A 26,687-nucleotide genomic window follows, 5' to 3' on the forward strand; every position below is an offset into this window, starting at 1 on the left:
ATTTTTGGAAAAAAAAAAGAGCGAAAAGATGATTTTACGGACAACCCTAAAATGGAAACGGTCTAATGTTTTGCGATAAAGAACAAAACTACCACTTTTCACGAAAATATGAGAATCACTATATCGGTTTGGCATGGAATGGCTGCATATGTATATGTTTTCGGATTAAGAATAATAACCTGTTGCGAGTGGTTCAATTAAAACTTTCATATTGAGCTTGAAACATTAGTCTGTTATTCACATATTACTGACATGTTCCGGCCTATAATATTGATTGCCGGAATCAGACTAGCTTCACTCCAACACTTCTAGTAGCTCTGGTTGGTTCGATAGTGTTATAGGATTATTATCACACCAATTCAGCCTGAGAAAGGTTACCTACAGATAGTGGGAACATCAAATTTGTTCTCCCATCTCCGCCTCTGGTATCTTTTGAGCCTCTAAGCTCCAAATGAGACTTTAATGCAGGGAAACCGATTATTCGAACCATGAGTTTGTTTAATTATCAAACAATAATTCAGGTGGGTTGTTGACAATTTATCTCTCGGTGTGAATGGAAAACAAATTATAGTAAGCCTGCATCAAAATGAATGGTTTATTACTGCTCATTTGGTAGATTTAATTTGATATCCCTATCAGCCTAGCCTAAAGGTGAAACGGGAGATACGACATGTGAAATAGTCAAATGGAGGCAATGTTGAGTGGCATTTGTGAGCGTTTGGATTAAACTTGTATTTAATTTAATGCTTATGGTAACACATCAGAATTTTAGGGAAAGGTCTAAGATCGTGCTGCATGCGATGTCTTTGTGCATTAAAAAATAGATAGCGAAGCCTGTGGAAAACGTCGGTTCCGATTTATTTACCAGACAAAAAACTAAACCAGTGACATTGTAATTCTGCCCAAGGTATGACGAAATACTATTGTAACATGGTACGAACTGTTTAACTGCACTCACTTTCAGTGCGATATTGACTTTCATTCATAAATTATTCGAAACGACTCAAAGACACTCAAAGACTCAAAGGTACAAGCTATTGCATAGTAACCATTAAATTCAACTTAAGTGCAGCACCAAGCTCTCGCAAATGCCACTCAAAATTGTCAGATTATTTGACATGGCAGATCTCGTTTCACCTTCAGGTTATTGGTTTTGGATTCTCAGATTGAACTCATGAAATGAGCAGAAATAAAATTCTTTCAATTTACCGAGAGCTTAGTTTAATTTGTTCTCCATCCACATTGATGCGAATTTCCATAATCCCACTAGCACTATTGTTTGACATTTAAACGAACTCTATCGACGCTTCTCAATTATGTTTATGTTCGAGTTTATTTTAATTGCCGACCGATTAATTGGATTACCTTTATTTTGAATATTTAAAATGTCGAATGGAAATGGGAGAACACGATTGATATTCTTGCTGGAATTGAATCTTTCTCAGGTCTGAATTACACAGTGTGTCAATTAAATTTTGGGCCTGGTAACGACATGTTTTTTCTAAAAAGTCATTCTATATATTGTCCACTGATGACTCGGTTAGTTTAAAACACAGGAGACTATCCATTAGTTAGGTTAGTTAGGTTAGGAGGAGATACATTATAATTTATATGGCAGAACAACGTTTGCGGGGTCAGATAGTAAGCTATAATTCATATCATAAGGACTGAGGCAGAAAAAATGCATAACTCACGAAAAATATGAGAGCAATTTGAGGGCAGATTGAAGAGATTTATTCGTAAAAGAATTCCTAATAATCTCTCATTTAACTTTTATAAACACGAGAACAATTAGTAGCAAAATGTCATTAGAAGTGAAAAGACGCGAATTTCTAATTCGGTTATTTCAACAAAATCTGCGGTGGTCCCAGCAAACAATCGCCAATATACCTAAAGTGAACCAAAGTACTGTATCAAGAGTGAATAAAGCGTTCAAACACAACTTAAGTGTTGACAGGATAGCTAGTTCGGGTCGCAAGAAAGGATTTAAATATCCAGAAACTGTGGAGAAAGTAGAAACACAGAAACGCAACACAAAATATAGAAGATAAAAAACGGACAAGAAAGTTGAATTCAGATTTTTGACGTAGGACTGCGTCTTTCATTTCTATACCGGGGTGTAAAATCAAAGTTTCGAAAACGAAAGCGTTACGCCAGAGACCGAGATTTTGAGTGTCAATAGCTCCTAAACAACTGAACGAAATGGTACGATGAACCCTTCATTCGATAGATAAAATATCTACGCGTTATATGCTTGTTACTTTTTGATCCAAAAACTTGTTTCAATAGCCTTAAAATTACTTTCAAAACAGGCTATTGAAATCATCAATCCACTCAGTTATAATTGAACAGCGATTGGAGCATGTTGTCGCTGTTGTGGTGAAGCTAACTTCGTTCATCATGAAAGCGCTGTGAGGGAACGCAGAAGGGCTGACTTTTACCTCGAGATGGGTAAAATTCCCCCTAAGGCCAAAAGGGAATCTATCAGGCGAAGAAGAGAAGGCGACCAAGAGAGTATCAGCATCGAAAATTGGTTCCGTTTGTATCGGAGCAGCCGCCACATACACATACACGCGCGCAACTCTTCTTGTTTGGTGGTTATCAAGTTAGCATTAACCACTGGTGGTGGACTTCGAGAAGATTCCGGAAAGATGGCATCGTTGCCGAAAAATAATCTCCTTGGAATTGAAAATTACATTCAAGCGAAAGAGTTTATTTTAATGTTTTCTATTCATAAAATACTGTGACCAAATACATTTTGTTTCGTGATTTTTCAATCAAGTGCAATTAACAGGAAAGCTTTTAAAGATTATCCTTCCCCATCAGTAGAAAATTCTCGTATCCAATATTGGATGCATAAAACCTTGTGTCTCCAACGTAACGCTCTCGTTTTCGAAGTCCCCCAAATTTTCATTCAGAATGGATTCAGATTCAACTTCAAACAAATGATCACTAAATCAATGATAGTCTTACGTCAACCTTGCGGTTATACCACAGATATAACCCACTACCTGTTTTTTGAGAAAAAGAAAGCTCTATTATGGACGACGAAAATTATGTGTTGTGGACTTCTCTCAACTCCCTGGCCAGGAATTTTATTCAGCGATGAAACAAGGAGATGTCAACGAAAAATTCCAAACAAAAAAGAAGTCATTGTTCCCAAAGAACTTTCTGGTTTGGCAGGTGATTTGCAGTTGTGGTGCCAAAGGCAAATCATTAGTGACCACCGGAAATATGCATTATGGGTATGGAAGAAAACCTTGAACTTCCTGAAGTGAAAAAATCCGGTAATCTTGTTCACTGACATGTTTACCGTCGATCCAGTATCAACTTCCAGAGCCGATCGCTATATTGGTTCTCTTCCGGTAAAAGACGTAGCCGGCGAGCATAAAAACCGATACAAAAAACATGAATCCTACAAATGTATTCGTACAAAGTAAACACGGAGGTCTACATCGGGATTTAACCGCGGATCAAAGAGCAGTACGGCCCGAAGCCAAATGTATTTCAACAAGATGGGGCTCCGTGGCACACCTCGAACCGCACTCAGAAGTAGTTGCAGGAATATCTGCCGTTATGGACGGAGGATTTGAGGCCACCATCCGGCCCCGATTTTAATCCTCTAGATTACTCAGTATGCCGCGTTATGAAGGACAAGGCCTGTTCAAAATGCTACCCGAGTACAGCAAGCCTAAGACAAACATTAACCCGTACCTGAAGAGAAATGAATATATGCTACATTTATAGGAACTGCCGTACGTTTCGGAAGTTTGCGGAGGCTGTGATTGCAGCAAGTGGAAACTGGATCGATGATTAACATAGTTTGAGACTCTCAGAAACATTCCCCTTTTGAAGAAATAAAAATCGGTGGTGCAACCATTATAACGCACAGCGTTGCCAATGTTCCAAATATGTTTAAAGTTTGGTTTGAAATATGAACAAACACTATTTTGTTTCCCACTCCTCAATTAGCAACAATGGCAAACAATGTCACACATCGAACATAGAAAAAATGACCGAAATATTTGAGGTAACCTAACCATATGCCGAGAAATTTAAAGAGCAGACCGAAAAAAATATTTTAGGCATCCAATAATTGAATATTTGCATGTCGTGTTTTGTGTCGAATATATTTGAGCAGTACACGTTGATTATATTTTATCTGTCAAAAAGAGTCAAATATTTGGTTTGGTCAAACAGTGTATGAGCATCCTTACACACTCAACTCTGTGTTTTTCTCCGGTTTTCACTTTCGAACTCAATACGGTGTGTGTGGTGACTATCCACGCAGCAACGTGCAGTTTATGAAAATATCAGGCGTTCTAGGTCAAACATTCTGAAAATCAGACCAATTGAGCTACCATTTCAACCACGACTGGTGCAATGTCCATATCATGAAATCTTGAATCCGCGTATTATGCTGGCTTTGATTTTATATAAACATCATATGTTATAGACCCTCCAAATCATTCTAACGATCATAGAGTCAATATCCTCTATTGATTTCAATTGATAAACCCAAATATAAAACCCAAGTAAATTTACTTCCGTTTACGACAGGAGGTGTGAAAATGGAAATTAGCATCTAGACCTCTACAGTTATTCTAGACCAAAACTATCTTCGACAATGTTATTACATATGATGGAGCGCTCATTTTTATATTATTCAAAATAGGGTGACCAACATTGTCGATGAAATAAATAATTTAACTTTCTTATCTTTATAGATAGAGATAGCTCCAGTTATTTGAGATGACTTTTTAGAATAAAGTTTATTTCTATCTTTAGAAACAACGGATATAGTATTTTTTCTAAGTTGCGTTAGAGTCACCATGAACAAAAACTTTTTATTTGCTATAACTATTCCAAGCTAACTGCCAACACAAGTGGAACGAAGATGAATTGGGCCGGTGGTTTCACTCGATTATCCCTAAGGTTAGTCTTAAACCATGGTTCAAAAGTCTGAACTTGAGTCGGGACTTTATTCGTACCTTCTCTCGGCTCATGTCCAATCACAGTTCGTTAGATGCGCTACTCTTTCGTATTAATCTTGCCGACAGCAATATCTGTGTTTGCGGCCAAGGTTACTGCGACATCGAACACGTTGTTTGGTCGTGCTAGGGGTATGTTGTTGCCAGATCGAATTTAGAAAACTCTCTTCGGGCCAGAGGAAGGCAGCCCAATGTGCCGGTGAGAGATGTGTTGGCTCGGCTAGATCTTGATTACATGTCCAAAATATATGTTTTCCTTAAAACTATCGATTTTCGAGTGTGATTGTTCTTACATCCTCTTCCCCTCCTTCTCGTCCTTCGGTTCTCTTCCATTAGAATAAGTTGAATTATAATACATTATAATACGATCATAATAATTATAATACATAGATGTAAGGATAGTTTTTAACAATTGAGTGTGAAGTGTGAGTGTGAATGAGAATGTAAGTATGAGTGTGAACATTGTTATAATCTCCTTACATCTCATCCTTTTCGTAACGAAAATGTGTCACCCTTCTAAACTCGAGTCGACCGCGAGTAATCGGTTTCCTATTTTATTAACCATAGGATTAAGGAAACATGTTAATATATTCTAGGTAGAATATAGTTAAGAGTTTGGCTCCTTCAAACTTATGTAACTGAGCCTGTAAAAATAAACGATTTAATAAAAAAAAATATTTCAAATTATTTATGCAAATTGTTAGTTTGGCGTATAGAATCCAAAAATGAGCATTTTCGCCATATTTTGCATTTTCTTTCCGTAAAGGAAAAAACGCAGCGTAGGCTGCTTAAAAGTTACGTGATGTGTACGGTTAGGAAGCCTTATAAGAAAGATACCTAGTGCTGGAATTGGTTTGACAAGTTTCGTTCTGGAGATTTTTGGCTCAAAGTTGAGCAACGTTCAGATTGGCCAATGAAAGCAAATCAAAACCATTATCGAATTGGATCACCATGTAACTGAGCGAGAGATTGTGTAGAAGTTGAAAATACCGAAATCAACAATCCACGATCATATAAAACGTCTTGGACTCGTTTAGAAACTTGATATTTGGGTACCGCATGAACTGAAACAAATTAATTTAAAAAAGAGTATTGATGTTTGCGGTATGCATATCAAACGCTATGAATTCGATTCTTTTTTGGAACGAATAATCACTGGCGATGAAAAATGGATTGTTTACAATAATGTCAATCGAAAATGATCATATAAATCCAAGCCAGATGAACATCACAAACCACCTCGAAAGCTGATATTCACCAAAAGAAGAGTTTGCTTTCAATTTGGTGGGGTTGGAGTGGAATGGTTTTTCTTGAGCCGCTTCCAAGCAATCATATGATCAATGTCGTGTTTCACCAGGACAACGCGAGGCCTCACACATCTTTGGCCACTCGCCAAAAATTAATGGAGCTAGGTTGAGAAATAATGTTACATTCACCATATAGCCCTGACCTAGCACCATCAGATCGCTATGAGTTTCGATCTTTGCAGAACAACTGATAGTAAAACTTTCAATGATGACGGAGCTGTGAAATCGCACTTCAATCAGTGCTTTTGCCGACAAAAACAAAGGATCAACCAGCGTGGAATTATAAACTTGTCGGAAAGATGGCAAATGGTTATCGAACAAAATGGAAATCCGGTGTATCCGGTTCCATACTGTTCGCTCTCAGCTCTCTAGAGCACTGAGAGCACAAGGCAGACAATCGGAGATCCCCGTCCGGGATATCTTAGGTAGCCGTGATCCTGATCTTCTGCTTCATCTATACCTGTTCCTCAGAAACGCCGATGTCAACGTTTAATGATGTTTCCTTCGTTGTGTCCCCGTTTCATATCCCTCCTATCCGATCTATAAACTTTTACTTAGTCGCGGCAATATATACACACACTCTTTACAGATACACGGGCCAAAGGTTGTGCAGTCCACTGATCATTCAACAAGAGCCAAAGGTTGTACCGCTCATGACAACTCTACATGAACTGATGAATGCGCCGGTGACCATTCTATCCTGGATTCCTCGAGTCGAGAAAGACGCACCACGCTAGATATGAGGTACAGACTAGGGGGGCGTTGCTGATTAAGGGTCAGCTGCATCCCAATAGGAAGTATCCCGTGTCGGGCACACGTACAGAGCATTGGAGACAGCAACATCCGAATTACGAAAACACTTGTAATACTAACCTCGAGCCAACCGCGAGTAATCGGTTACATATTACTAACATAGATAATAAGAAAAATTGTCAAAGTATTGAACTCCCGGCCCCGTGAGGCTAACGCCATATGAGCCTTGATAAAAATATATATTTTGGAAAAAAAATAAAAAATAAATGGAAATTATATAATTGATTAAAGTTCATGTACAATGTACAACAAAATTGCGTGTGACTGTAAGGACGTGGCCGGCGTCGTTATTGACCATTTATAGCTCGAATCACCGAGAACTGCACAACGAGAATGATTTGCTAGTCCCAAGCGTCATTCTGTGTGTTCTTTGTGCAGTTTGGTTGGTTCAGGTCAATCACGGAGAGCAACTACGAATTGTACAGTCTACCCAAGCTCAAGCTCAATGTACAACAAAATTGCGTGTTATTTGTGATGGAAAAATTGGCAATTACTTTTCGGGCAACCTATCACATATAAATACTACACGAAATTTCGAAGGAAATTCTACAAGGTGTGTTCAGAAAGTATCGCCAAGTTTGTGTTTTTTAAAAAAATATTTATTCATGAATATCTATTTTGTCCCCTTCGAAGTAATCCCCATGAGATATTATACACCTGTGCTAATCTTCGAAACACTCCAAAAAATCATTTTTTTATCTTGTTCAGCTCCTCCTTCGATGCCGTCTTTGTCTCGTCAATCGTAGCGTAGCGTCGTCCTTTCATGGGTCTCTTCAGTTTCGGGAACAAGAAAAAGTCACAGAGGCCAGATCTGGGGAATACGGTGGCTGCGGCATAATTAGTGTGTTGTTTTTGGCCCAAAAGGCGCGCACAAGCAACGATGTGTGAGCAGGGGTGTTATCGTGGTGCAAAAGCCGACCCGTCTCATGCCCAAATCATTGATAAAAATCGAATAGCACGAGCCAATCGATATGTCTAGGTCCTCAGCAACTTCTCTAACGGTGATTCGACGATTAGTCAATACCATTTTCTTCACTTCATCAATTTTTTCGTCTGATGTTGAAGTGCTCGGGTATCCGGCACGCTCTTCGTCGCTCACATATACAGCATAACGCAACTAAATAATCAAAATTGGAATATACGTAACCAGCGAAAATTCAAAATTCGCCATACTTTTTAAACATATCTCGTATTTCTGAAACATTAGAATAGGTAAAAGAATCATTTTAGATAAATCAAAGCCGATCTTCTTAAAATAAAACGGTTTTACAGCATCCAGTTTTCTTCCTAGTTTTTTATTGACAACCCTGATCACGCATTCGGTATTTGTGAATAATAAGGTGAAAGATGTTTACCGGGAATGCTGAGAAAAGTACAAAGTTGGTAGTCCGCCTAGCGAAAAATACCCTAGAGTTAATACTCAATAAAAACTTTTCGAAAGCCAACTGTGAAACCATCACCGTCATATTATAGACGAAAATGTTTTGACAATATACTATCTATAAAGAAATCATAATGAAGGATCTGTTGAACTCTGTTTATTCGGTTCATTCAAACCAGATAATTTAATGCTGATATAAAATCGGCTGTAAATTGCAATTTAGCCAAAATTCCTGTTCATCGCAATAGGATTTACATAATAAACCAATTAAATAATGCATAAATGAAATGCTGTGCAGTGAAAGCAATTATAGCAGACCATTATTTAACATAATATTATGCAATCATTTTCCTGCGGACTTACACATACTTTTAAATACAAATAAACCCATTTGTACAGTAGGGCAAATGTGACAAAACCATATGCCAAATGGGTCGCTTGAACTCCTTTAATATTCCTATTTAGATGAATAATTCAATTTCGGTACTAATTAACCATTAACTCGTACAATACCTGCCAACGTCTGGCGCCCAATTTTCCTTCCAACACCATTAATGCGAACTAGCTTGGCGTGAATGAAGCATACCACATTCAGGCGGGCGAAACAAAAGCGTTTGATGTGGGAGATTAGTCGGGTGAAATAATCTCGAGCGAAATTTTAATAGTGCGGGCCAAAGAAGCGACAGGTCTGATTGTTTGGGATTACGCGGCGTTCGTAGTAGAGCAATTCCAGATGAAATCGACAAATGACAAAACGTGAGTATTTTTTATTCGAACGAAAGTTTGTATTTTTGGGTTGGAGGAAATATGAGTTTTCCTCAGTATTTGGGAATTTTTTGACTCAAGTGTAACTTTTGAAAAGGGCCTACCGATTTTAGTAAGAGAAATCTTTGATAATTTATATCTCAAAAACTATGAGTCCTACCGAAATAGTGTATTAGAAAGAGTCATAGAGTATTGATGTCCGAACGTGAAAATATATACGCTGAGAAAAAAATAGAACTCTTTTTTTATTTATAAAAAAAAACTTTAATTCCTTTTTTAATTCTCAGTGTATATTTTTTCACGTTTTAACATCAATCTATCTATCTATGTATATAAAAATGGATTTCTGTCTGTCTGTCTGTCTGATTCTTATTCGGAAACTACTGAACCTATCAACACGAAAATTGGTATGTAGAGGTGTTCGTACCAGAATAGTTTCGAGCATCCCGAACGAACGTGATCCACAATGGTCAAGTGATACTGTGTTCCCTTTTACCCACACAGTATCGCTTGGTATGCTTCAGGTTGAGCGAGGACCACTCACAGCGCTCATTTCTCTGAATTTAGAGATTACCTTTGTTCGCTCTTTCGTTGAGAGATAGAACAGCTGATAGTAGATAGCAGACAGGACAAAAGAGCAATAGAGGGATTCTGAATGGTATGGTCGGTAAATGTACATGGTCAGCTAAATATATGTGTTCGCGCAATGTACTGGAAAAAAGGTAATGAAGATAGTAGAGTTTCGAGCGACATAGCATGCGCTGCCATAATTATTTCTCAAATAGTGACGTCAGTCGTTGTGTTTATCTTTGATTGTCCACCGCACCCATGTGAAAATGCTATTTTCAGGAAGTAATTTATCAATTAAAAACGTTGATTTTTTTAGTGTTTCCGCTGAATATAAGGCTAATGTGATAGCGTGCAGTGAACATTTGTGAAATCACGTCGGAAAAGACGGTTAAAAGTGATATTTCCATGTGCCATTTTCACTCCCCCACGTTCATAGAAACAAGTGAATTTTCATTATTTTAACGTTATGAAGTGGATGTTTCGAAAGCTCTCAGTGTCGGTGTGTATGATGTGAGAGAATAATCGTCAATTATTCAAAATTTCACCGAAAATGTTACTGCTTTCGAGAACTAAGCATACGACAGCTCTCTGGACCTTTTTACCACATAAATTATCGAAATGTGCCACGATACAATTGTCATCTGTTAAAAAACCAACAGTTGAATAATTTCATGAGAATTTTGGCTCAAATTATCATGCAACCGTGAGTATTTTCAACATTGTCTTGTATCTTCCATATAATTTTCATATTGAATGCAAATAATTACGACACGATATTTTGTTTGCCAATACAGATATATTTCGCCTACTGCTCCACCTCTATATGTACCTCATTGGTGTTCGCGTAAAGTTCTGTGTTTGAATTAAAATTTATATGTTTTTTACTGTCAAGTATCCGAAATTCAAAACGGTTGCGCGCGAGGTTTTTGGGGCCGGGGAAGATTTCCGTGATAGTTTGAAACCCCTCCTCCCCCTCTAAGGGGGGGCTGCAATACAAATTAAACACAAATTTCTACATTACTCGGGAACTAATCAAGCAAATGAAACGAAATTCGGCATATGAAGGTTTTAGGGTGCAATAAATGATTCTATGATGGTTAGACTCTCCAACCTCCTCTCTACGGGGGGGCTACCATACAAATGAAACACAAATTTCTACATTACTCGAGAATTAATCAAGCAAATGGAACAAAATTTTGCATGTGGAGGTTTGAGGGTGCAATAAATGTTTTTACGGTGGTTAGATACTCCTCCCCCTCTCTAAGGGGGGGGGGGCTTCCATACAAATGAACACAAATTCCTATATAACTCGAGAATTAATCAAGCAAATGAAACCAAATTAGGCATATTGAGGTTTTAGGATGCAATAAATGTTTCTATGATGATTAGACTCTTCACCGCCCTCTCTAAGGGTGGGCTATCATACAAATGAAACACAAATTTCTGCATAACTCGAATACTAATCAAGCAAATGGAGCCAAATTTGGCATGTGGAGGTTTTACGGGGCACGACACGTTTCTATGGTGAATACACTCCTTCCGCTCTCTAAGAGGAGGCTGCCATACAAACGAAATACAAACTTCTGCATAACTCGAGAACTAATCAAGCACAATTTGGGATGTGAGGGTTTTTGGGTATGAGAAATGTTTCTATGATGGTATGACACCACTCCCTCGTCTGGAATGGAGAGGGGGTCCCATAAAAATGTTACACATATTTGAACCAAAAATATTCCAACCAAACATGACAATTGAAAATTTTCGGAAAACTCTGAAGGGGAATTGAAAAATTCGAAAAATTCAATTCGCATGTGTTCTACAATTATATGTTGACAAGCGTTGTTAGTCTATTTGATGTTTGCGGTAACGAAATTGATCTTCGTTCGAAACTAGAAATGGATTTTAATGTGATGAAACGCACTCCTATATCTTCATTTATCTATCTATCTATACCAATAAAAAAGTATCGCCGAATGTTTTGATAAGAGCAGAACTCGAACATTCTTCAAATTAATGTCACTGAGCATTTAGTGAATTATCTTGTTTATTTCGAGTCAGATGTCGTGTAACTGCGACACGCAACCGAAATAGAGTTGTTACCAGTTGGGTGACGTCAATTAAATAGGATATGTTTTATTGATTAAAAAACTTAAGCGCTCCGTGAAATATTTTTCCTATCGTGCTCTGCCATAAAAAAAATTGAAAACCCCTGTTCTATCATATTTTTTGTATAAAACATTTATTCCACGTAGCGGAGCGGATTTTGGGCGGGACGAAGTTTGCCGGGTCAGCTAGTACTCTATAAATAATTCTAAGACGTTATTTCGATACGACTCATAGTTCTTGAAATATAAATTATCAAAGCTTTCTCTTACTAAAATCGATACGCCCTTTTCAAAAGTTACACTTGAGCCAAAAAATTCCCCAATGCTGTGGAAAACTCATATTTCCTCCAACCCAAACAGAATACAAGTTTTCAAAATCGGTATTTTTAGTTCGATTTCATTTGGAACTGCACAGTATATGATGATACTCACACAGAGTCATCTGGTAGTACACTTTCGTGGCACTATTCAGCTGTGTTCTGCTATAATCGGATTTGCTCGTACGTGGAAACATCGCAGATTAACACGTGCCAATATCTTTTGTCATGATTCATCCGTACCAGCGAATGGTATGGTTTCAAGGGACAGAACAATTCCCATCGAACATAACTTTTTGCTGTACATGAATGTAATGGTGGGTATATTTTTGGGAATGACGATTCCGGAAGATCGGTTTAAAAGGAATTGATGCACGCATTCAACGAAAAAAAACTTCAGATCTGACAATGGCTTCAGATCAAAAGGTTGATAGGTCTGAGCCTAGGAGCACGGACGGGATCTTGACATAGGACTGTGATTGTGTATAGTAATTGCATTTAAATTGAGTTTTTCATTGTTCAAAATCTGTATTTTTTTCTCTTCTGATACATCAAATGGATGCACTGGGAAAACCGTTTCTTGTATGTACTTGGATCCTTTAAATGGGTTAGATGACATAACGTGATAGAATTCGGTACCGCATTCTGTTCAAAAATGTACACAAAAATACGATTAAAGTCATTACAATCCTTTTCTTCTGTTTATTCAATCATGCAGAAGAAGACAAAGAGTCATCATGTATCATTTTTAAACACAATTCTAAATAGTTAAGACCTACATAAATATAAGACTGAGTCAAATCAATCTATGACTATAAAAATATATTATAGATAAAAATAGAATTATCTCCTTCGTTACCACGTTGTCCGGAACATTGTTTGTAATAACTTTATAGCCCTGTAAGATCGCGACTGCTCAAGCTATCATAATCTGATTTACGTGGGTATACCCTTTCGATCTTCTAAATCTGCAAATGGCTGCTGATTTAGAAATCATTAATGGCATTTTAATATAACCAAACAACATACTCGATATTATGACATCCTGGACCACAATTACACAAATTGTTAGTAGTGAGATCTACATGATAAAAACATGAATGGAGCACAAATTTTTCTTCTTGGATGGCACTAACGTCCCCAGTGGAACTTTTGCCGTCTCAACGTAGGTATTACTTGCGTCATTTTAGTTAGTAGTACTCAGTTGAGATTTCTATGCCAAATAACACGCCTTGAATGTATTCTAGAGTGGCAAGTTCTAGAATACGCGTGACCACAGTCCAAGTCGGAAGAAATTTCTTTGACGAAAAATCTCCCGGCCAGAACGGGAATCGAACCCGAACCCCCGGCATGATAATGTGTGACGCTAACCACTCGGCCACGGGAGCATATTAAAATTAATGCCTATTATCGGTAAATGGAGAATAATTCATTTTACGCATCAACTCACATTATGAACTAACGCCCGAATTTAGGCAAAAAGATTGCTCGTTGCGTTGGGGAGGAAGCGAGTGGATAGTGCAATCGAAAGAAAACACACCCAATTAAATCGTCAAATTGTTAACCTTTTTTACTATATTCACTTTTCATGTCTCAGGCAAATAAAAAAGTGGATTTCCTGTCTAATGATATATAACACAACATATGTTGCAATAACCATTTTGAGTAATAAGCGTTTGAAAACTCTTAACAAATCTCTCGAAGGTTGAAGTGTGTACCTTTAATCCTAGCGTTCCAAGCGTCCGCTACTAATTAATTTGCTTAAGTTTGATTTCAAAATATTTCAGCGGAAATTTAAGAGCACAACCAGACGAAGAAGCTACTCCCAGCCGACGACGAATCATGCCAAAATAACGCCGAAGAGCGTAAACAACGCTTTCCTCGAAAGATTCATTAAACACACAAAAACTTGTCTATCTCGTCGGAATCGACGCTACTGTTCCATTCCCGGACCAGCCCCGGGCGACGACGAAGACAACGACGACGACGCTACGTATTATCCCTTCTGCCAGGCGGCAGACGTTTTCGGCGGTGAGAGGAGGAGATGAATGCTGTTCCGGAGGGGCGAACAACAATAATAGACGCTTCTTACCTGACATTTTCGTGACGGCTCATGTAGATTTTCTTGAACTGTTCAGAGTTTGTTGATCCCAGATCTTGTCGCATTTTCACCGCGACGTGCTCCGGCAGGACCGATAGCAGAAGACGTTCCTGGAAAAAGTATCGATTATGAGTGAGGTGGGGGCTCTCAATCGAAGTGCGTATGTTCGGCAGACGTTATTTGGCAAATCAATTTGGTATTGGACGGGGGTGGTGGAGAGAGGACAAAGGTGGGCACAAGGGAATGTGAAAGTTACTCGAATATAATCGAATTGATGGATCTCGCTGCTAATGGATGGAAGGATGATTGAATTTTAGGATGCATTTGCCGTCGAATTCCTATGTCACACAACTGAGTCTGTTTATTGAGTTAGTAGTGGTCGGAAAAGAGAATTATTAAAAGTGATAATATCCTAAAACATAGTAACTATTTATAAATCGACATGGTGTGGCCTGATGCTGTAAGCTCATAATTCAATTACCCTACACCAAAATGCACACTAATTGCGCGGTGAAAATCGGAGAAACGCTGAGTGAAATTATGTTACACGAAAATGGACATTAAATTAAATTTGGTGGCTGCTGACCTTCGTAGCAAGTTATCAACAACTTTCACCATCGTGTGTAGTATGTAAATACGCTTGGAACATAGGAAACCGCTTAATCTAAAAGCATTTCTGTGAATTTTATCTTTGCTAGCACATTCTGCTGTGCCCGGATGCTGTCGACATGTAATCCAGCACATTCTTGACAATGGGTAGGAAATTGATTAATAGCCACAGTGACACCTACACCGATAAATCTGCTCCCACAACCATTTTGTAGTCCTCGAACATTGTCCATCAAGTAATTCCTTTTGAATATCTAAAGCAGTTAGCGAAGCTCATGGGTTATTGCAAAACCACACGCACTGTATGTAATGCTAACACATATTATCCATCATCTCATGCTACTCCGATACCGGGCTGGGCGGAAGTTATTGCTCGGGACTCACTTTATTCGATGCTGAATGGCAAAATTTATGTTCGATCGTTTGTATTCCAATTTGGTATGCGCATAAATCTACATACAATTATCGTGGAGCCGTTTGTCAACCGGGTTCACGCGGGGGAAATTATCCACTTCTGCTCCACAGACAAATAAACTTGCTCCTTTATGTTTTTTTTTATTGATTTTTCGGGTCTTGTAGCATCTTTTTCAGCATATGAATATTAATAATGCAGGGTGTGTTTCATAATTCGCAAGACATTTCATTCTTGACCATTGAACAATTCTGAATAACCAACTTAAAAAATCGTGAGAAGCTCACGAGAATATATGATTCACTTTAACTGGTCTAATTTTTGTTTTTAAGATGAAATTACATTTTCCTTAATGCAGTGGAAATACAGTTTCTGCAAATATTTATTTCATTTACTTTGTGAATTTAGATACATTTCTTAAATTATTTTCCAGGTTTCAACCACTTTAGTTAACTTTGACAACGTATTTCCGTAGAGCTTCAGAGAAAAACGTTCGTGTCAAACCATAAAAAGCGAAATCGTAGATTTTTGAAGTTTAATAATCTCTCTCTAAAAATAATCAACAGTATAAGTATATCGAGCTTGAAGGATAACATTTTGAAGCATGAAATGTGTTCCCGTATTTTCATTCTGAGAATTTATCAGTGGTTGAGGTAATACAGAATGTAGATCAAAGATTCCGATTTACTCTGAGTTTCGAGTAAACCCAACGAAAGCAAACATTATGAGAGAAAATCAACCGAGGTGGTTGAAACAATCAACAGAAATATTTACCTGTTCAGCGGATTGTTCCTCGATCAGCATCTTCACCTCTAGGCCTTGTTTCGCTTCAAGAAAAGCTCTTCGTTGTTTCGCTTCCGCCAGAAAGTAGAACAGCAGTCCGATGGCCGTCGCAGCGACAAGCAGCAGTATATTCGCTATTTGCTGGAAAATAGGACAGGGAAAGTTTGCAAACAGTGGTTAGTAATCTTCCGCGAGAAATTGACCTCCTCTCAATATGAATAAAAAATCTGCTCGATCCTGTAAATAAAATCTGATTTGAACATAAAAGATGGGATGAGCAAGACGAAGGTGCTAACAGGAATGAAAAAGACCGAGAGAAAAGTTAATCCGTTACCTGTTCCCAGAAATAGTTTTCCTTCTTGGCCAGCCCAATGATGGCATTGATGTAGGTTATGAAGGAACCGAGTCCCAGCAGAATACCAGTGTATTTCAGCAGCACCGGCAGCGTTACGTACACTAAAAAATTGAGCAGCACAGCCCATCCGAGGGAATCTCTGGAATTGAAAATAAATAATCAACAAGAGAAGGAAGGATAATGGGTAAAACTTTGGCTCCATTTCGCGCGGTTGCAAGATGGGGCTAAGTATAGCTTTGAACATAGGTTGTCCATTTTGGGATGTATACAAGTGGAATTGGAAAAGCGGCAAGACGGTCGTCCGGGTTGTCAATGAAGGGATTAGTAGGAAACAAAATTGCGTGTGAAAAGGGAGATTTTTCTGGGTTTAGAAATTTGCGAGGCTCGGATTTGAATTAAGTCTCGGAGCTTCGAGTCGGTTACCCATCGTATTCAGTAAGTTGTAACCTGGCGTGAATCATAAACTAATCGATGTTATACAAAATAATGATTATTCAAACAAATTAAACAAATAAAATGTGTACAAGTATCATTGCATACCTCGGTGTAACGGTTCCTTTAAGGAACAATTGCAGGAAGAGCTGCTTGATCGCCAATAGCCAGGCGGCGTGTGGGGCCACCTCCCAGATGCACCTACGAAATCGGCTTTTGCCACAGAACCGCAGCAACAGTACTAGTATGATGTTCAGCGTTAGGAAAACACTCGTCACCGCTGTAAGTAGATAATTTTTTAAATACGAACATTATTATGAGAGTTTTGTTTTTTTTCATAATGTATCATGGTTTTCAATAAGACTACACCCAGGTTTTTTACGCGTTTCTCGATCTCTTTTGCATGGCCACCAAGAGCACGCTTGCAGAAGTCTAGACGCTGAACCCAATTTTCGACGGTTTTCAAGCATAAATCGGCCGATTCTGCTGCATTTTCACGTTCGATATTCGTATGAAGTTCATCAATCGTCGCTGGCTTGTTGGCATAGACCATAGACTTGACGTAGCCCCATAGGAAATAATCTAACGGCGTCAAATCGCACGACCGAGGCGGCCAAATGGCTGGGCCATTTCGTGAAATAACACGCTCACCAAACTTGGTTTCCGATTGTTAAATTCGCTTTGTGGCTTGTGGCGCCGTCCTGTTGAAACCACATATTGTCCAAGTCCATATCATCCAATTTGGGCCAAAAATATTCGGTTATTATTGTGCGGTAGCGATTCCCATTCACAGTAACGTGCCGGTCTTGATCATCACGGAAGAAGTACGGCCCAGTGACGCCGCCGGACCATAAACCGCACCAAACCGTATTTTTTTCGGGATGCAATGGTGACTCATGGAGTACGTGTGGATTGCTGCTTGACCAATAACGCATATGTTGCTTTTAGTCATTCAGTCATTCAGCCAGAAATGAGCCTTATCGTTGAAGATGATTTTTCGATGAAAATCCGATGAAAATTATGGTGTTAAGCGCAGACCGTGTGATCAATTTATCATCAGGCCGATATGTAGCAATTTACCCTCAGTGTCCGTAGAGGTAGCATTGAATGTTCAGCGTGCGATTTACACTTTACTGATCCGCAATGATATAAAATCAGGATGCACGGAAGAAATGCTCAAGGGAATTGATGAAAACAGTTGACTGAGCGCTGGCTGGATCAAGACTATGCGGTAAAATGTTCTTTAATTGTTTTTAAGCGACTTCAATTCGAAGATCATTCATCCCAATGTGCTAGAAATCGCGAATCGTTCCTTTTTCATCAAACCAGATATCAATGGGAGGAGCTTAAGTTGCAATATTTCCAATAAATAATATTACAGCACGGTTAGGTAAGTACACAATTGTGCAGAACAAATGTATGGAGAAATGGAAGTGTTTCCAATTTACGTTAATTTTAACCACGTGCGGACTAGGGAATCGTAATGTATAGCATATTCAATATTTATTAATTTCGAATAAGCAAAGTGGATTTTTTCTTGACGTTTTTCTTTATATGATCTATTTATTTTGTTTTCATTTACGTTCTATACCATTGCACAATTGTCCAGGAGATGCATTTTAGTGGAAATTAGCATTTAGAGCTCGTCCGTTATTCTCTAGACAAAAATTGTCTTCGACAATGTTGTTACATATGATAGAGCGCTCATTTTTATGTTGTCAAAAATAGGGTGACCAACATTTTCGATGAAATAAAAAATCTATCTTTTTTATCTCTATAGATACAGGTAAACATAGTTCGACAAAGTTGTAGTCCCAGTTATTTGAGACATCTTTGTAGAACAATTTTTTTTCTATCTCTCGAAATCACCGATATAGCGCCTTTTTCCTAAGTTGCGTTGCGGTCACCATTGAAAAAACTGTTTTTTTTTTGCTCTAACTTTTATGTTTCAAATTCTACATACAAACTGTCTTCGAAAGACTTTTAGAACATACTGATACAAATATTTTGCGATGCACAACTTGTCAATATCTCAATCACTCAAAGTTATTGATATTTCTTCCCAAAAAATACGCTCTTTTCAATTGTTTGCCATTCTTTCTGGGGCAAACATAAAAAAATGTTTGTTGACGGAATCTGAATGAACAAATTTCTCTCTATACAATATGTGATTTTCAAAGATATGTTATTTTTTGTATTTGAGTAAATTAAAATTGAAATCATGAGTTTTTGAGTGAAAACCCATCAATAACTTTAAGCAGGATTACGATATTGACAAATTCTGCATCGCAAAATGTTGGTATTGATAGGCTCTAAAAGTCGTACGAAGACAATTTTGATGTAGAATTTTAAATATAAAAGTTAACGTAAAATAACAGTTTTTTTCTCATGGTTACCCTAATGCAACTTAGTTATAAAACAACTTTGTGGGAGATGTTTATTCATTAGACAAAAACTGTCTTCGACAAAGTTATTACATATGATAGAGTGCTCATTTTTATGTTATCAGAAATAGGATGACCAAAGTTGTCGATGAAATAAAAAATCTATCTTTCTTATCTTTATATATAGAGATAAACGTAGTTCGAAAATATTGTAGCCCCAATTACTTTAATCATCTTTGTAGAACAAATCTCTTATCTATCTTTGAATATAATCGATTTAGCGCTTTTTTCCTTAGTTGCATTAGGGTGACCATGAAAAAGCGTTTTTCTTGCTTTAACTTTTATATTTCGAATTCTACATCAAAGCTGTCTTCGTAGAACTTTTAGAACTTATCAAGACCAATATTTTGCGGTGCAGAACTTGGCAATATCCTAATCCAACTCAAAGTTAATGATGGTTTTTCACCCAAAAACTCATGATTTCAATTTAATTTACTCAAACACGAAAAATAAGCTAGCTTTGAAAATCACAAATATGTAAAGTGAACTGTGTTCTTTCAAATGCCGCCAATAAACTTTGTTTAAGTTTGCCCTAGAAAGAATGGCAAGCAATTGAAAAAAGCGTATTTTTGGGAAGAAATATCAATAACTTTGAGTAAAGTTGAGATATTGACAAGTTCTGCATCGTAAAATGTTTGTATCAGTATGTTCTAAAAGTCTTTCGAAGACAATTTGCATGTAGAATTTAAAACATAAAAGTTAGAGCAAAAAACAGTTTTTTTTCATGATGACCCTAACGCAACTTAGAAAAGGCGCTAGATCGGTTATTTCGAGAGATAGAGAAAACTTTGTTCTACAAAGATGTCTCAAATAACTGGGACTACAACATTGTCGAACTATGTTTACCTCTTTCTATAAAGATAAGAAAGATAGATTTTTTATTTCATCGAAAATGTTGGTCACCCTATTTTTGGCAACATGAAAATGAGCGCTCTATCATATGTAACAACTTTGTCGAAGACAGTTTTTGTCTAGAGAATAACTATCGAGCTATAAATTCTAATTTCCACTGAAATGCATCTCCCGGACCATTGTGCATTGGTTTTTCGATAATAATTTTCAACAGTCATTGACGTAATAAACTTATAGATCATCTTTAAAATAGTTTTTGAGAATGTACTCCATTGAAGTATGTTTTAGCGACAGAGAGGTAAATTTTCTAGCCTTCTTTCAACATTTTCACATAATATCACTGAAAAAAACATGCTACAGATTTGATATTTCGGGCTGTTCTAAGTTGAAGTGTCTACTTCTAAACAAAAACAAATGGGATGAGGGAAAGTAAGTTTTCTGATTTTCGTAGGTCTGATATTCCTTAGTGTATTTTTAGGTAAATAATGAGTAAATAAATTTTCTGTCACTAGAAACTAGCATCGGTATTTAGAGCCGTGAACATAGAATTATCAGTCGGTTTAATTATTTATAGGAGGTTAGGAGGTTTATTTATAGGAGGTTTATATATCGATTATATACAATTTTAGACTCGATTATATAGGGTTGGGGAAAAAGAAATGTCGTATTTCTGATCGAAATTTGACGCTTTATTTAACATACTTAAAATTATCCAATTTAAGTCAAATATGCGCCGTGTTGTTGCTTGTTGCGATTTAGAAGGCAACTTCATTATCCCCCCCTTATAAAAACCTCCCTCCTTATTTGCAAAAAACACAGACAGCCAGTTTTCGCAAGCCTCTTTTGAGGCCAACTTAGTATCACCAAGAGCGTTTTGCATGGACCGGAAGAGATGATAATCACTTGGAGCCAGGTCCGGACTATACGGTGGGTGCAATAGGACATCCCATCCGAGCTCCCGTAGATTCTGGCGGGTCATCAAAGATGTGTGAGGCCGAGCGTTGTCCTGGTGGAAAACAACACCATTCCTATTGATCATTTTTGGCCGCTTCTGGTCAATCGCCTGCTTCAAACGGTCAAGCTGCTCACATTAGAGAACCGAGTTGAGGGTCTGGCCATAGTTGAGCAGCTCATAGTGGATGATTCCCTTCCAATCCCACCAAACACACAGCAAAACCTTACTGGTGGTCAATCCGGGCTTGGCGATGGTTTGGGCCGGCTCATCGCGAAAATATGGCGAATTTCTTGCTTGGTGGATCCCATCTTTGTCGCGCTATAACTTGTAACTGAAAAGGACAATCATAACACTGTCAAAACGACACTTGAAGCACAAATTGTCGTCTTTAAATAGCCGTATAGTATGACCCGATACGATAAGTACAACACAAGATATCTTTGAGTGTTGCCATATATTGACAATATACGACATTTCTTTTTCCCCAGCCCAATATACAGCTCGAAAATAAAATAAGTCAGTGTTATAGTGAAAGTAAATTGGCTATTACGAGTACAGTGAAGTAAAAACCTTGATTTTGGTAGATTCACCAGGAATGGTTTAAAATGATATTGCGGCTAAATTAAAAAAGATATAAGATGGGTGTCAGAAAACAAATTGTAGAGCGGTTAGAGAGCTTTAATTTGCTTGATGGAAATATTCATGTTTATGATGTGTTTTTTAGTAAAATTAAGAAAACACCTTGAAACCACAAACATTGAAGTTTCTCACTTCTAAAATGTTACTTAAATCCATTAATTTAGAAGTTTCACAACTGTATCCTGTATAAAATTTTCTTATCTTCCAAATGGAAGCGACAAAATTATCCTACGTAGCTTAATTTTTGAATTAGAGCCAGTTTAAGGCAAGCAGGACCCGAAACAGAGAAAAAGTTCAATAACTCTGTCATTGTTGGATTTTTATGATCAAATATGATCCTCTATCACGTTCTGAAATAATTGGAATTTTCTATATGAGAAAGGTATTTTAAGACTTTAAGGGGATGAGTCAAAAATTGAATTCTTCTTTTATGATCAAAAAACGAAAAATATGTGTATGAAAAACAAATAATTTTTATTTTGACTCGATAATATATAGGATTCGATTATATACAGTGAGAAGAAATCGAAGACTGTATATAATCGAGTCCGCGCTGTAATTGTAAATCTGAAGAAATCCATATACCTGAAGAACAACCTATGAAGTTGCTGTGAAATATGAACCGAAAATATTGATTCTAAACATAGGATAAGAATACATTACGATAATTTTTGCATGTTGATTTAGAATATTTTTGAACAAGACACGCTGCTGTCGCTGCCGACAACATGGAAAGGGAAACGCTTTGCGGTCTACCCAAAAAACCGAAACTCTTATTTTAACCCTGTTTTAACATATTAACTATCACTATCTTTTTTTATTACATATTGCAATAGATTGTTAGGGAGCAGGGCTCGGTATAGTCATATTCAACTGAGGATAGCCAGCTGACTATGGGGAAATTTTTGTATCGTACACGAAAATTATTCACTCGTATAAAACAGCGTGCAGTGTGTGTGCGCTATTTTGCACGTTATTTACTAATACTAATACTAACGAGGACCTTTATAGCATACCTGATAACTGTCTGAGTTCGTTGGTTTGAGTTCACGATGGGTAGCCAATAAACCGTCCATTAATGGTGTAACTACTTTTTTGCTTCAGAAATCAAGTTTCCGTTTCTCTTTATATGGACGCAAATATGATTGCGTACGCGGGTAACAATTTCATTCCTAGGGGGGCCGCCATTTTGTCAAAAAAAAGTTTTTGAATTGTCTGAGGTTCATGCGATAGCAGCATCATTACTCATTCAGAATCTGTTCGGTTTTTTGTTAAAGATAGCCAGAAGTACTGGAATCGTGTAGGCTATAGCAATTTTTTTTTTTGAACCCTCGAACTTTCTCAGCTCTCAACTATTCTATTTATGAATATTTTTCCTCCGTTCAATTTTTGTTTTGTTGTTAAGAGATAGATGAACAAATAACGATATAATGGATAGTAAAAATATCCTTTGTATTAGTTTTACGGAACTCGACAAAATGTCCGAAATTCGTGTATCTACACTAGAATACCCCCTTAAGCATCTCAACCCAATCTCCATAAAAGCTTAATCAACTTCCAAATATTACATAAAAAAATCCATAACCCAGAGAACAGTTGCTATTCAGACAAAGTATAAATGTGACAAAACCCAAACTAGGTTGAGTGAATATTCAATTAAGCAAAATGACCTAAAATTCACCATCTTCTGTTTAAAGCTAAACGAGGCAGAATGTAGTCCCCTTTAAACCATCGAATAGGTTAGTATAACAACATATCAACCAAAAACAGACCAGTATTATTTTAAACGCCTTATTGATATGACCGATCCATATTTTGTCTGCTTTCACTTCCGCTCCCTTCACTTACCTATGCTTTCCCAGCCCTGTCCTTGCGGCACCAGGATGGCCCATAAATCAAACAGTATGGAAGCCGCCAGATAGCACCCAAAGGCAACACGCTTCTGCTTGAGTGTGTAGCTCCGGTACAGCTTCTCGAGAACTTCGTCCGGCAGGAGTACACTCGAGGTTGGCAGATTGGTGCCTGCCGGATTAGTCTCTGTTGTCGTCGAGATTGTCCCATCCATTGTGCTTTATTTGGTCCGGGCCTGATAACGCCACGTCTGTACGATTATTAATATCAGCCTTATTTTGCGCTGAATACGCTTGAAAACTGCCTTCGGTTACGGGACGATGGGGAACACTTTTACGAGGAGAAAATACCGGGAAATACAAAAAATTACACTTTATGGTGAGCTTTTTTTTATCTGCCCTTCTAACACACTTCACTCGTGGGTTGGGACCACTCTACTTTGGAAACATTTTTTCCCCAGCAGCTCGTAGACAGCTGCCTCTTGCGCGCTACTGTAAGCACAAAAATATATTGCGGAGTTGATTCTTTTCCACGACGCTTTGATATTGCTGCACATGTTTTTATGAAACACAAGAAGAACCACACTTCATTGAAATATCCAGCAACAATATCACAGCGTGTAACAGAAGAAATATTTCCTACGGGCGCGTATATTTATCCTGTCTGAAAATTAAAACTGAACAATCCGACACAAAGGGGCACGATATCAGATTTCACACAACTCAGAGCCACAGCCGAGAATAATAATGATCGCGAATAACACACAACCGCACTTAACACAATCCCTCTAACAAACACCTACTCCCCCACATTTGAAGGACGATACTCGACGACAACGCAGCAATAGACTTTGTCGCTGGAACAGTGCTTCGCTCGTATATCATTAATGCCACGTTGAGCTTTTGTCACTTTGCGCTCTCTCTGGCGTCCTTTTTTATTCCTATTCAGGAACTGGTCACACAGCGGAAGCTGGGGAGGATGTATTCGTTGGTGTGTGACTTTTCAATCCTTTGATAATGTTCCGCAAGTCTGTTGGCAAGAGAAGAGAAAAGAAGAAGAATTTAATCAAAAATTAATGCGCTTATTATCCCTACTTTTTTGTTGCGGAAATTGATGGTTGGGTTCGGGCTATCTTGGCATCTCATTTTATTATGCAGCGCACTTCGTGTATATGGGAAAACTTTAGCCCGCGTTTCTCTATCAGCCGTTTCTGGGAAGAGCTGCCGCTGAAGAGAAAATTGGTTGATCAACTTCGAACTTCTGACAGTGTCTTCCCAGATCATGATTGATGGGGAACATCGGTTCATTTTCGTACCACTTGATTAAAGATGTTCATCGAATCGTATTTTGTTAGGGAAACAATATAGCTGGCTTTGATAAGGGATTAATCTAAACCAGGGTGACTAATTGTATCTTTGTTAGGAATGTTCATCCGTAACCGTGAGTAGGTTTCAACATTCTAAGCTCATACATATAAAACAATTGTTTCGAAAGGTATGATATTAAAAAAGTATGAATCGGTGCTTATCTTCAAATAAACCGTTTGCATTTGCCAAAGTACCCTATCAAATAAAAAAAAGCCGCTTAAAGGGATTGTCCAAATTTTTCCTGCAATTGAGTTGGCAGAACTGTTTTTTATGGTGACAGAATTAGAGTGATATTGGGCCAATTTAACAGTCGATTTTGTCAGTTCGTTTTTGTTGCTAACAAAGTAGATTCGTCGTTGAGAAGGTGGTTCCCATCTTTATTCAACAAATCAGTTGCTGCGCTGCAAAATGCTATTTGTTATGGCTATCAGCAGCAGTACTAACCTCGAGCCAACCGCGAGTAATCGGTTACATATTACTAACATAGTTGTAAGACAAAAATTGTCAAAATATTGGACTCCGGCCCCGTCAGGCTAACGCCACATGTGCCTTAATAAAATATATATTTTGGGGAAAAAAAATGGCTATCAGTGTCGAGGAAAAAGTTAAAATGGACCAAACCAAAGGAATCATCGTTCACCCATGGCCGAGCGGCTAGCGTCTCAAATTATCATGCCGGATGTTCGGGTACGATTCCCGTTCTGGGGCCGGGGGATTCTCCGTCAAAATATTTCGACTTGCACTGTGGTCACGCGTATTCTAGAGCTCGCCCCTCGGAATACATTCAAGGCGTGTTATTTGGTTTAAGAAAACTCAACTAAGTATTAATAAATGACGCTAGTTAATGCATACGTTGAGACGTCAAAAGTTCCACAGGGAATGTTAACGCCATTCAAGAGAAAGGAATCATCACAAGTGCGGATTTTCGTTACGCCTCTATTGAGGAGATCGCATATGAATTATCTAGTCAGGGGGACTGTCAAGTGAAACGAATTAAAAGAAAGAGGTTTGGGGTGAACTGGAACCAACGAACAGCTTTTTCTCACGTTCAACTCATCGGGAGTTCCGAAGACGGTGAAAGTGGGATACCTCGTACCAGGGTTGCCAACTATAATTTTCAAAAATCAGGAAGAATAAAAAGAAATCAGGTGATAAAAATCAGGAGAAATCAGGATAGTTCATATTGGGTTGTCCAGAAAGTTCGTGCCGATTTTTGGGAGAACAAAAGCATCATTTTTGAGGGCAGACATACATTTGTTCAGTTTCATATGTACAGTTGTGTTACACAATCTTGATTTTTTGTGCTCGGTAGATCGAACAGAGTTACAAATCTCGCGAGATCAATAAGTTTTTGCAAATAAGCCGTCGAAATGTAAACAACTTTGTCATCAAGTGTTAAAATGTCTGACGATTATTTGGTAATTCTGATGACTGCCACTAACGCTGTGTTTTATTACTGCAGTGGTATTATCACCACGACTGGAGAAAATGTATGTGACAAATGCTAGGGAGCTTCAAAAAACATCAAGTAATTAATTTTATTCAAAACTAAGTGCCTTTCCTATGTCCTTTCGAGCAGAGGTGCAAATCTGATTTTTCTTTCACGCCAACTTAAAGTTTTTATAAATGTCAAAAATG

At 37.9% G+C, this 26,687-nt stretch overlaps 1 protein-coding gene across 9 annotated transcripts in view; it reads right to left on the reverse strand.

Moving 5' to 3' along the window:
* The window catches only part of LOC129774360 (adenylate cyclase type 3), a 116,873-nt gene that overhangs the window by 46,074 nt on the left and 44,112 nt on the right, over window positions 1-26,687 (reverse strand). For 4 of the 9 annotated variants that reach the window (XM_055778088.1, XM_055778085.1, XM_055778087.1 and 1 more), the window contains exons 2-6: window positions 23,680-24,173; window positions 17,050-17,221; window positions 16,489-16,648; window positions 16,146-16,295; window positions 14,342-14,460 (exon numbers count right to left, since the gene is read on the reverse strand). In XM_055778088.1, coding sequence (XP_055634063.1) covers window positions 14,342-14,460; window positions 16,146-16,295; window positions 16,489-16,648; window positions 17,050-17,221; window positions 23,680-23,896 — 818 coding nt within the window. In that variant the 5' untranslated portion in view covers window positions 23,897-24,173. Of the gene's footprint in view, window positions 1-14,341; window positions 14,461-16,145; window positions 16,296-16,488; window positions 16,649-17,049; window positions 17,222-23,679; window positions 24,174-24,324; window positions 24,712-26,687 lie in introns of all 9 variants that reach the window. The other 5 variants (XM_055778086.1, XM_055778089.1, XM_055778083.1 and 2 more) reach the window with 5 other exon arrangements.

The sequence above is a fragment of the Toxorhynchites rutilus genome, chromosome 3 (genome assembly GCF_029784135.1).
Source record: "Toxorhynchites rutilus septentrionalis strain SRP chromosome 3, ASM2978413v1, whole genome shotgun sequence".
NCBI classification, from domain to species: Eukaryota; Metazoa; Arthropoda; class Insecta; order Diptera; family Culicidae; genus Toxorhynchites; species Toxorhynchites rutilus.